General features: G+C 38.1%; 1 protein-coding gene across 1 annotated transcript in view; it reads left to right on the top strand.

Moving 5' to 3' along the window:
• The window catches only part of LOC136864181 (atrial natriuretic peptide receptor 1), a 2019422-nt gene that overhangs the window by 1607649 nt on the left and 398676 nt on the right, over positions 1-13097 (top strand). Inside the window, exon 11 of the mRNA XM_068226191.1 lies at positions 10019-10195. Coding sequence (XP_068082292.1) covers positions 10019-10195 — 177 coding nt within the window. The remainder of the gene's footprint in view (positions 1-10018; positions 10196-13097) is intronic.

The following is a 13097-nucleotide window of genomic DNA, read 5'->3' on the forward strand; positions in this document are numbered from 1 at the left end:
GCAGAAAAGAAGTCCTTTGGTTGCTCTCACAGCCAACGTGTAACCTCATAGATAACGGCATCACCTCTGTCAAAATGACGGCCTCCCAAATGATGTTTTAGGGGCCCAAAGAGATGAAAAACACTGGGGGCTAAGTCAGGACTGTATGGTGGATGTTCAAGCGCTCTCCATCTCTGATGCATTTCCTTCCGTGGTTAAACTTCTGGATTCAGTTGAACACAGATTTCCGTGAGAAAGTTTTCACCACAGATGGGATGCATTTCGAGATGCACTTCTTCTGTGGACAGTACTTTGGCCCGCAAGAAACGCACAAGTGTACGCTGTTTTTCTCGTGTACAGTCATGCAACACATGTGCCATCGTGCACTAACAGCCTCTGACTGACTGAGTGCCTGCGAGATGTCGTACGACACGCATACATATGCTGCCATCTGCTGGCAAAACTTGCGAGCGTAATTTCAAATGGTATAACTCACACACATGTTTGCGACTTAAATATTGACTCACCCTCGTACCGTAGTCGATCTTTGCGCCTAATTTCCTGTAGTCTGTAGTGCCTATCGAGGCGTCGAAATACTCTTATTATTCTATTACTCGTAAATTTACTTGTCGATCTATACTGCATTCTAAGAATACACTGAGAAGCACTGCCAAACGTTTCAGTATAAACAGATTTAATACGGACTGGTTCCTTTTAAAGATACGATCCCAAAAATGTGAAAGGGCTCTTTTCGATTTATTATAAAATTGCGTGCCCCGCTAACGACGAGGATTGTAAACCCTTGTACGGTTATAAATGGTAAATCGTGGGTATTATACATGTTGTTTAAGGCCTCTTCCGCAACGGCTATGCCAAGTGCAATATTCGGTTCTGGGAGCAAAATTTTATTATTATTATTATTATTATTACTATTATTATTATTATTATTATTATTATTATTATCGTATTTTGTTATTTTCACACTCAAAAAGAACTCGCTTTAAGTTTCCTATTCCCATGTTTATCATACACCACGTCTTCTTTCTATACTTTCGAAGTAAAGGCACTCTCGCAGATGATGTCAAATTTGATGAAGGTTGTAGCCGCTGTCAGAATACAGCTACTTGTGCTAACTGCTACAGTGTAGTCGACAGCCCACGCTCTTAAGTTGAAAACCCTTCAGTTGAAAAAGAAAAATGATTAAAGTAAAGAATGCCAGAAAGAAAAGACTGTTCATCTCTAAGTAAATACCTAGCAGATGTAACAAAGTAAGGGCACGGTTTTCATTATTATAAAATGTAGTTGCAAAAAGATGGGGAAATAATTACTTAGATTCTGCCATAGCACTTCTATAGCATTATCAGCTGGCGTTTTTTATCGAACGAAGATGAACAAAGTTAGATTTAAAAGAAAAACAACAGTTAATGAAGGGAGGTTACATGTAAGAGCAAAGAGTCACACATGGTTTGCAATGTAAAGCTTTGAAGATAACAACAGTTAATCAATAGAGGTCAGACAAAATTTAAAAGTCAGACAAATTTCAGGTAACTATAGTTGACAGTCCACGGTCCTAATTTAGAATTAAAGCAATGCAATGCCAAGAAAGGTCTGTTTGGTCTGCTATAGCACTGTGGATATTGATAATTGCATCTGTGCTATAGAACGTCTATTTACAATCATAGACAAATTGATAGGCTGTTTATACTTGATGAATAATTAGTTTTGTATTTAAACGTAGCTTGAGACAGTAGTAGCTTTGACGTATCGACAATTGAACAGTTCTCAGCTACTTAAGAAAATCGATCCGCCTTAGATTTCTGGGGATCAAACTGCTGTCTCTATGCTGAAAAATACCAACGGATAGTACGAATAATATATACTGGATAGTTAAGCTACTATAACACACTGCTATTCATAGGCATACCTTACCTAAAACTCGAGCCGGTACCTACGCTAGAGAATCGATCTGCTGTAAACTATGCCGTAGACGATCTCTAATAAAAAAGAACATAATCATGTCATTCATATATACTGCATGTCTTAATAGCAAAAGTAATAAAGAGAAGAAGAACGTACCTCATAACGTTTCACGGCGAGCTTCTCGGTGAGTACCAACAGTCGAACGAAGTGGATAACTCGTCCTTAAATAATGATTCAGAGTTCAAACGTGTACTCTCTTTACACACAGACCCGACGATGACATCAACGACTGAATGCAAAAACCTTCCTTTGTTTCACTGAATTCTTACTAGACTATTAGACCTAGCTGCCAGCTGAATTAATGTTTTACTGAAAATTATTACATACTGTCACGACCTCGCTCCCTAGTACATTTTTAGCATTCTCTCTCCGCAGTAGTTTGAGCTGCTAGCTCGGACAAATCTCCGGTCCAAGAAAATTCAGTAATCGAGTTAACGCTGTTTGAGCTGTTAGCTCACAAGAGCCTTCTGTCCAAGAAAAACTAGTAACCGATTCCGAGTCGGGTCAGGTATTTTGAAATTTTAATTCTTTTAGCTCGGCGGTAGGGTGTTTGAATTGCACTTAAGCTCTCCAAGTGCTTAAGTGTTTGCTACGCCGGAGTCTCGACACTAACGTCTTAAAATAATACTGGACATAGGCGCCAAAGTTAGGTCAATTGTCTGAAGCTCTGCTGCCTGAGCTACTCAAACTAAGTCTATACAGACTTCATAAGGAGCTATGTTTAAACATCACCTCTGTCTGTCATTCTTAGATTGTCCCGTTGCGCTGATGGTCATGCAGTTTTCAAGACTCAAATGTCTAGCGTTCTACCACCTGAGCTACTTAGGCTAAGGTAGTCTGTATAGAACTACCAATTACCCGCGGCTTCGCTCGCGTGGATTTCGTAATTTTATCAGAGTAGTCGTTCCTCGGCATTGTACTAAGAGACTATCTGAAAATTCCTAAAGTATAAAAACTCACCCAAAAATTGAGTTTCATTTACCTCCGAAATTATTTTTAAACCATGTTTGTGGTATTACCTTTTGGGGCTAAGATGACCATGCGACATAGAACTGTACATGCGAGAAACAGTCTTCTCTCAAGTCAAAAAATTAATACATGTTTCTATATTTTAAAGGAGATTCCAAATACCTATTACCACATGTGTAACTTATTCCGTTTTTAGATATACATAAGTATCCCCATAAAAAGAATTCAACCCCTTGATCAGTCCTTCCCATATCCCCATCTAAGTGTATTTTCCGAAAACAAAAATAGATGTTCCCTTATTTTTAAAGTGATTCCAAATATCAATGTTCACGTCTGTAACATTTTCAGTTTTTAAGATATGAGTATCCCCATAAAAAATTATTCAACTATTTTTCACTACGTTTCCCCCCCTGTTAAGTGCCCTCTCCGAAGACAAAAGATACAGGTTCCTGTATTTTTAAAGGACTTTCCAAATACCAAGTTTCTTGTCTCTAGCACGTTTGGTTTTTGTCATATAATGTAAAATGAAATAGCTTATGGCTTTTAGTGCCGGGAGATCCCAGGACGGGTTCGGGTCGCCAGGTGCAGGTCTTTTGATTTATCTCCCTTAGGCGACCTGCGCGTTGTGATGAGGATGAAATGGTGATGAAGGCAGCACATACACCAAGCCCCCGTGCCATGGAAATTAACCAATGATGATTAAAATTCCCGACCCTGCCGGGAATCGAACCCGGGCCCCCTGTGACCAAAGGCCAGCACGCTAAACATTTAGCCATGGAGCCAGACGACATATAATGTAGATATACCGTTACTCATTTTAAAATTCACCCGCTTTTCCAATTCTATTCAGCCCCTCAATTGGATTTTCCGAAAGCAAAAGAAAATACGTGTTTCGTTATTTTTAAAGGATATTCAAATACCAGTTTTCATGCCTGTACCTCTGTAACACCTGCAGTTTTTGAGATAAATGTATGCTCATAAGAATTATTCAACTTCTTCTTCCTCACTTCTTACCACCCGTCTCCCGTCTTAAGTGGACTTTCCAAAAACAAAAAATACGTCTTTCTTCATTTTGAAAGGAAAATCAAAATACCAACTTTGACGTCTGTAACAGATTCAGTTCTTAAGATAAAGTATCCTCATAAACGTATATCAACTTCTTATTTACTTATTTTCAACCCTACGCCCCTTACGACGATTTTCCGAAAGAAAAAAAATGTTTCTTTATTTTAAAGGAGATTCCAAGGTACTAATTTTCACGTCTGTAACATCTTCGATTTTGAGATATAATTATACTCATGAAAGTAATTCAACTCCTTTTTCACCCCCCTTCCTACTCGTTGTGCGCGTTTCTTTATTTTTAAACGAGACTCCAAATACCAATGTTCACGTCTTTAACATTTTTAGATTAAATTAAATGGCTTATGGCTATTAGTGCCGGGAGATCCCAGGACGGGTTCGGCTCGCCAGGTGCAGGTCTTTTGATTTGACTCCCGTAGGCGACCTGCGCGTCGAGATGAGTATGAAATGATGATGAAGACAACACATACACCCAGCCCCCGTCCCAGGGAAATTAACCAATGATGGTTAAAATTCCCGACCATGCCGGGAATCGAACCCGTTACCCCAGTAACCAAAGGCCAGCACGCTAACCGCTTAGCCATGGAGCCGGACAACATTTTAAATTTTTTAAGATTTAAGTATCCTCATACAAAGAATTCAACTAATTTTTCAATTCATTCAACCCCTTAAGTGGATTTTCCATAGACAAAAGAATACGTGTTTCTTTACTTTGTAAGAAGATTAAAAATATGAATGTTCATGCCTCTAACACCTTCATTTTTTGAGATATAAGTATCGTCATAAAAATAATTCAACTCCTTTTCCACCCCAGCCCGTTAATTTCTCCCCCCCCACCCCCACCCCAACAAAAATGCGTGTTACATTTTTTAAGGTGATTCCAAGTAAAAATTTTCAGGTGTGCAACCTTAAGTTTTTGAGATATAAGTTTCTCCAAAAAAATTAAATTTTCTCACTTCCTTTCACCCTCCACCTTAAGTGATTTTTCCGTAAATCAAAAAAAAAGTTTCTTTGTTTATAAAGGAGCTTCCAAATGTCAGTTATCATGACTGTATCATCTTCAGTTTTGAGATACATGTACCCTCATAAAAAGGAATTAAACTCCTTTTTCACCGCCCCCACCCCAAGTTGAATACCCCCCCCCAAATGCATGTTTAGCCAGTTAGCCAGTGAGCAGGACAACATTTTTAATTTTTTGAGATATAAGTATCCTCATACAAAGTATTCAACTAATTTTCCAATTAATTCACCCCCTTAAGTGGATTTCCCAAAGAGAAAAGATTACGTGTTTCTTTAGTTCGAAAGAGAATTTCAAATGCAAATTTTCATGTCTGTAATATCTTCAGGTTTAGAGATATAAGTATCCTCATCAAAAGAATTCACTCCTTTATCGCTCCACCCCCGCCCGTTAAGTTGGTTTCCCCCCACCCAAGAAATGCGTGTTTCTTTATTTTTAAAGGAGATTTCAAATACCAATTATAACTTCTGTAACATCTTCAGTTTTTGAGATATATGTATCCTCGTAAATGGAATTCATCTCCGTTTTCATTCCCCCTCTACCAAATTGTTCCCCCCTCCTTAAATGCAGTTTGCGTGTTTCGTTATTTTTAAAGCAGATTCCAAATACCAGTTTTCACGCTTTTAACATTTTTAAATTTTTGGTAGGTATATGTACATTCTCATACAAATAATTCAACTAATGTTTCAATCATTTCACCCCCCCCCCCCCACCGTTAAGGGTCTTTTACGAAAACCAAAGAATACGTGTTTCGTTATTTAGGAGATACTAAATACCAATTTTCACGTCTGCAACATGTTAAGTTTTTGAGATATACTGTAGATACGCTAATTTTAAAAATCCACCCTCTTTTTCAGCTCCCCTTACGTGGATTTTCCGAAGAAAGTATTTATGTTTCTTTACTTTTACAGGAAATTCCAAATACCAGTTTTCACGTTTTTAACATTTTTAAATTTTTGGTAGGTATATGTACATTCTCATACAAATAATTCAACTAATGTTTCAATCATTTCACCCACCCCCCGTTAAGGGTCTTTTACGAAAACCAAAGAATACGTGTTTCGTTATTTAGGAGATACTAAATACCAATTTTCACGTCTGCAACATGTTAAGTTTTTGAGATATACTGTAGATACGCTAATTTTAAAAATCCACCCTCTTTTTCAGTTCCCCTTACGTGGATTTTCCGAAGAAAGTATTTATGTTCCTTTACTTTTACAGGAAATTCCAAATACCAGTTTTCAAATCTGTAATATATTACGTGTCTGAGATAATTTGCAGATGTAATCTTTTTTTAAATTCACCCCGTTTGTCACTCCTGTTCACCCCCTATTCATCGGATTATCCAAAAACACAAAAATACGTGTTTCTTTATTTTCAAAGGAGATTCCAAATTTCAATTTTCATATCTGTAACATCTTCAGTTTTTGAGGTATAAGTCTCCTCATGAAAGGTGTTCAACCCCTTTTCCCCCATTTTCACCCCCCTTAATGAGATTTTCCGAAAACAAAAAATACGTGTTTATTTTTAAGGGAGATTCCAAATACTAATTTTTAGATCTGTAAACTTTTGTAAGTTTTCGAGATATAGATATCCTCATTTTAAATATTCACCCCCATTTTCACCCCCTTAGAGACGGAATATCCAAAAACCCTCCCTTAGCGAGCACCTAGATATTAATGTGAATGTATCCCCAAAATTTCATTTCTTTATGTCCAGTAGTTTTGGCTCGGCGATGATGAATCATTCAGTCAGTCAGTCAGTCAGTCAGTCAGTCAGTCAGTCAGGACATGTTCTTTTATATATATAGGTTGATATGCCGTTAAGGTTCAGCATAACCTCTGCCTGTCATCCTTAGGTCATATTTTTGGGCTTTTGACTGTGCAGTTTTCAAAACTCAAAAGGCTAGCTTTCAGCCGCCTGAGTAACTCAGCCTAGTGTACATAGAATTGATAGCCATGTTTCAACATCACCTCTGCCTGTCACCCTTAGATCAGATTTTATGGTGATGACCGTGCAGTTTTCAAGACTGAAAAGGCTGGGGCCTATGTTATTCTATTTAGATGTGATAGCTTTTTTTCAACATCATCTTCCTCTGTCACTCTTCGATTAGCATTTTGACTACATTATTCTCTGCATTACCAGTACTCACACAAAGGGGACCTAATGCCTGATACCGACACACATCTGTCCCTCGCGAGATAAACACACCGACTGCTCTGCGGTGACGCTTCCAAAGCCTTATATTAGCTGAGAAGGGTCCCCCCAAGTACCATATCCACCCTATTCTCCATGTATTTGAGGCCCAATAGTATGATAATCAGGTGACCAGTGATCTCATAGTATGTTTAAGACTCACCCGTACGAAATATCATCACATAATCTGTAATAAATAAATGTTTTCAAATTTCCGCTCGCTCACTGGAGTCTCCTATCAAAGGGGTGTGAAGACATTTAACACATAGCCTCTGTAATTTTCAACAGTTATGTAATCATCTCTTCCTTCTTTTAACAGTCCCCCTGATCTCCTCCTGCAAGGTATTCCCATATGAGGCGTATAGTTTCAAACACGACCAAGTCCATATTTTTCACGTTCTGATATTTTGATTTCCATGGATTCCTCTTTACAAGATGAATACAACGGGAACGAAAGTGGGTTTCAAATCCGGCTAGATCACATTTCAAATTGCAGCAAAGAATGAGGTTTCATATCAAAGTCGGCCAAGTCCCTGTTAACCCGCACGGGCCAATAAACCTGCGCTATCCAGTCACGTGTTTTCTTCCGGTAATTGGCGGCCTGACGTTTGTTCGAGTCACATGTGGTGGTTTTGTTTGCGTGTATTTTAATAAATATTTTATAAATTACAAATATATACATAATTAATTGGTCGTTTTTAATAGTATTCATATTTGCTGTGCAATAAAATGGAGGAAATTAATAAACGCCATACCAGAAAGCGGCAACGCGATCTTTCCACCTGGAAGCGGACGAGGGAAAGACAGCTGAGATGAGTACAATCAACAACGTGTTGTTAGTGGTGATTTAATAAAGGCTCAGTGATGTGTTTCAAAGGCGCGATGGTATTGAATAGGTATAATATGAAGAATATACATTGAAGTAGCTACATGAATCCATATATTTGCAAAATATACGGTATTTAAATGTTAATTAGCCTCTACATTGGTTACAATGTTCGGTAATTTTACACAAACCTAATGTTTAAGATAATAAGTTTTATAAAGATATTTCACTAAATCTTGTATCATTTTATTCATATTTGTTCTAAATAAAGTCAAGATGAACACAGTTGGAAAATAGGCCTAATCTAGATTTCCTTTTTCTTTAGATATTAGGCCAAATTTTCTAATCTAAGTTTCAAAGATGGCCAAGTCCTCTTACGTAAGTTTCAAAATCGGCCAAGTCCCACAGTTAGTTTCAAACGTGGTCAAGTCCAAATTTTAAATACGGGTACATTTTTCAATTCATGTAATATATTTAGACTGTAAAAATTGTATGGTAATGAATCAGAAGCCTCTGCTAAGCAACATAAAGATTAAAGTGTCTGAATATATATGAATTAATGCCCTAAACGAGTTTTTTGCTTCTCCTGAAAAAAACAGCTCAACGGACTTGGCCATGTTTGAAACTATACGCCTCATATAATCAATGTTACGTTTCAGGCCTTATATCACTTCCCTAGTCCCATAAGGACAATGTACTTTCACCATCTTGTTCAGAATTCGAAGCTCAGCTCCAAGTCACCGAGTTCACTCTCCCATGTTATTCATACGTAAGCAATATATACGTATTACGCCTTACACCAAATCTCTAGTCCCATAAGAATAATTTATTGTCGCCGTGTTATTCAGAATTCCAAGATCGGCTCCAAAACCCTGAGGCCGGTCTTCAAATATATTCCTATATAAGCAAGGCATATATATTAGAGCTGGCCCCGCTCCGTAGGGGTAACATGTCTGCCACTTACACAGAGTCCCCGGATTCGATTCCCGCCCAGGTCAGGGAATCTTACATGGATCTGAGGGCTGGGTCAAAGCCCACTCAGCCTACGTGATTATAATTTAGGAGGTGACCAACGGTGAAGTGGAGGCCCCGTTCTAGGAAGCCAATAATAACGGCTGAGAGGTTTCATCGTGCTGACCACATGACACCTCATAATCTGCAGGCCTTCGGGCTGAGCAGCAGTTGCTTTGCAGGCCATGGGCCTCCAGGGCTCTCTCGCCATTGTGTTTTTATACGCATTACGCGGTTCACCACCCCCTAGTTCCATAAGAACAATGTATAGTTGCTGTCGTGTTCTAAATTTTTGTGTCGGCGCTGAGGTCCTAAGCTTGCCCTCCAAAATTATTCCTATCTAATCAATTAATACGTATTAGGCCTTACATTATGTCCCTAATCCCATAGAACAATGTGCAGTCTTGTTCAAAAGTAGTGGCTCAGCACCAAAGCCCTGAGTTAGCCCTGTACCATGTCTCATAAGGACACTGTATAGTCGCCATCTTGTCTACTTAGTGTAAGCTTGCAAGGTAAAGCTCGCAATCTTAAGCATCGAACTTGAGTCAGTAATGTTAATGTCCTGTAAATTTAAATCTGGAATAGAATCCAAGGCTGTAAGTTTAAGCTTGCACCCGTAGCCAGCGTTAAGTTATGACTTCATGTGAGGTTAAGCATGCACTATTAGCCAGGAGCCCGCATTTCTAATCGTCAGCACTCTGACGTCACCCAGCGGAGGAGGCTTCCTCCCAGGCGCCAGTGGAGGCACAGGTGGCCGGAACCCAGCATCACTACGTAGTAGAATATCATCATGAAAGAACTATGTTTAGTGCATCATAATGGACAGCTCTAGATTCTGAATGTACTTCTTCCTCCTCTGGAAACGTCAACCGTAAATACTTATCGTTAACTAATTATATTATGAACTTTTCATAAATTGAATATCAGAATTGTGAGATTGATTTAAAATTATGTTTCAGATGAAAGACCTGCATCACGATCACTTGGTACGCTTCATCGGAGCCTGTGTCGATGCACCAAACTGTTATTTGTTGACTGAATACTGCCCGAAGGGAAGCCTACAAGATATTCTAGAGAATGATCAATTCAAACTAGACTGGATGTTCCGCTACAGCCTAATGCATGACCTAGTAAAGGTGAGTTCGTACATACTATATTTCTTTTAATGTCCTGTAAGATCTACTGATCTACATGTAAAGTGATTCAGTGAAGGAATTCCCATGCAGTCTTTAAAGAATTAGTCTTAGTGTAGCAAATATAGGTCATGAAATAAAAATATATTTAGAGGAACGTCGATCAATCGTTGAGTCATGAAATTAATGAGTGAACAGCATCTCCCACATTAAATTTCAGATTTCCACAAATGCTGCTTCCTGTGATTCATGAATCGGCTCAAATACTTGGTGAAGATAATTTTAAAGAACTCCTAAGTATGGTACCGCAATGTTAACTAATGGGGAGAATCCTTAGATATAACGAAATTTTCAACTTAATATTTTGCATTGTTAAAATGTAAAATATATTTGTTGGAGAAAATAGTGGATTTTGATTTTGTACTGAGTTTATATGACGATATATTCTCGTTAATAAATAACGAATATTACATTATTGTATACCGGTAGACAAACATCTACGTCATTGGAGCTTGTAGATCCAATATTTGCTTTCTATTTCATGCTTCAGTTATTTAGCGGGTACTGTATATCTTTTAATTCTTGTGGTTTGTAAATCGTACGGGCAATATTTTACTTACAGTTTATATAATTTAACTTTTGCGGTATTCCAGACTGTACGATGTTCTCGTCATATACGTTCTTCATGCAGAAGGTTAAAGTTCTTGAGGAGTATGTGAGGAGTTGGAAATTGTTTATAGCACCTTATCTATTGCTTTTATAGTTACCATCATGGTTATGCTTTTGTTTTTTCTCGTTTCGTTGGAATTCAGACAGAGTAAAATTCTTCTAAGTCATATGTTAATTTTCTACTCACGACTAAAGTCACGCACATTTTGTTGCATCATGAAGTACAATTAGTAGCTCTCTTCCTATTATGGTCAACTGTAATACTTTATCTCTCATGTTTCACTTAATATTTTATTAATAACTGTAATTATTCATGAAATAACCTGAATCTACGTAGCACCGTAGCACAGGACGGGGGATATTATTAATATTTATACACATGTAGATGAAGATTCGTGGACCTGATAGCCAATTAATTAGTAAAGTCTGTAATGTTCAGTAAGTGGGTTGCCAACATTCCAATTGTCGTAGATGAAAACCAGCAGAATGGCAATTATAATTTTGAGATCTCTAATCGTCCTCGAAATCCTGTCAAACGATTCATAGACTTGCAAATGCAACGCTGGAAAATTATCATTTAATCAATAATTTGCTGGTCCAGTTATAGTTTGAAGGGAACTATATCTGCTAATATTGGCAAGAGGAAGTATATTTCTTTGTCAATTACTGTAGTCCCAGTCCGATCACTGACGCTCACAAACCGAGAGTGACTGAAATTGACAGGGCAATGAGCTATTTTCGAAGTTATTTTAAAATATGAAAGAAAATGCTGTGTAAATCGTCGGTAACAACTCTTCCACCTGGGCGATAGCCATAAATGCAGGTAAAAGGAGACCGATTTTGATTTTAATATTAGTAACTTCATTTGTTAGGCCGCAATTCCTCACAATCAAAAGTGTAAGTGTGATTCTTCCAAGGCGATTTGGTACCTACTTTACAGTAAGTTTGACTAAGTGTTATCTAGTGGCATCTTCCATTTGGAGAAAGCAATGTGAAACGACCTCACATTTTATTTCATAGAACACATTTTCAATCGCATCCAAGCTCTTTGTGGAATTTGAAGGACATACTGAGGATTCAGCCAGCCTACGGACCAAGAAATAAACAGTAAGTTGTATCATGTATCTGTATAGACATATATTCACATCTTAGTACTGAATGCCGCCACTCTACGAAGCCATTATATTCACCTTAGCAAAATATACTTCACCATTTAGTTTTCAATGGCACCCAAGCCCTCTGTGACATCTGAAGTTCTATCCATTGCGGATCCAGCTGTCCTACGAGCTAAGGAATAAATATGCATACGCGTACAGTAATTTGCGCCACGTCGCAATATGGATACAATGATTAATGAACGTATTTTTTCGTGCCTCATTGTATTAAATTAAGGAAGTAAATATGCGAACTAGATTAAAGCCATTTACATATATATATATATATTTAACAAAGCCGAAATTTCTGCCAAATTACATTGGCCTTCATCAGGGCATGTGAAAGTTTGCCTCCGACAGTGAGCGAAGAAATTCTTCGAAAGAACGTGGAAGTCACGACCATGATATCCACGGCCCCCCACTAACTGTACTCAGGGATCGTCGCACTGTGCTGTAGTGGTTGGGAGGGAAGTTACTGATTCACAGCCCTCTGTTGACAGTTTCTTGAGTACGTCGTGCTGTGCCGTGGTGGTGTCATGCATGTATTTCTGTAGTACAGGTCTCCATGTATTTGATAATTTGAAGCCGTCTTCCCTGTTGGCGTAATTTGGGCGCTGAATCAGTAACTTTGAATGACTTCAATCCAGTTCGTATATTTATTTCTTTAATTTAATACAATCAACCTCGAAAGCCTACGTTTTCTAACTAGTAACTTTTAAGGAGAGGATATCGACGGCTTTCTTTTAAAACCTCGTATGTCCGAATGTTTTTCCTACCCATTATATTCCTTAAGACTGGTCACGCCTCCCGGTCATATATTTGTATGCAGTTCATCAGAATAATTTTCGCTGTGTTCAGTTTCCTTTGCTAACTTCTAAAGGAAAATGGACCTTACCATACCGTATTGTAGGGATGTTGATTTCATGACAAATTTACACACTCCTAGAGTATAATGTATTTAAGGTTCATTTTCCTTTACACGTTGGCAGAGGAAAATGACCATAACGAAAATTATTCTTTTGGACTGCATATAAATATGAGACTGGGAGGCGTGACCAGTCTTAAGGAATATAATGGATAGG

Source organism: Anabrus simplex, chromosome 2 (genome assembly GCF_040414725.1).
Source record: "Anabrus simplex isolate iqAnaSimp1 chromosome 2, ASM4041472v1, whole genome shotgun sequence".
NCBI classification, from domain to species: Eukaryota; Metazoa; Arthropoda; class Insecta; order Orthoptera; family Tettigoniidae; genus Anabrus; species Anabrus simplex.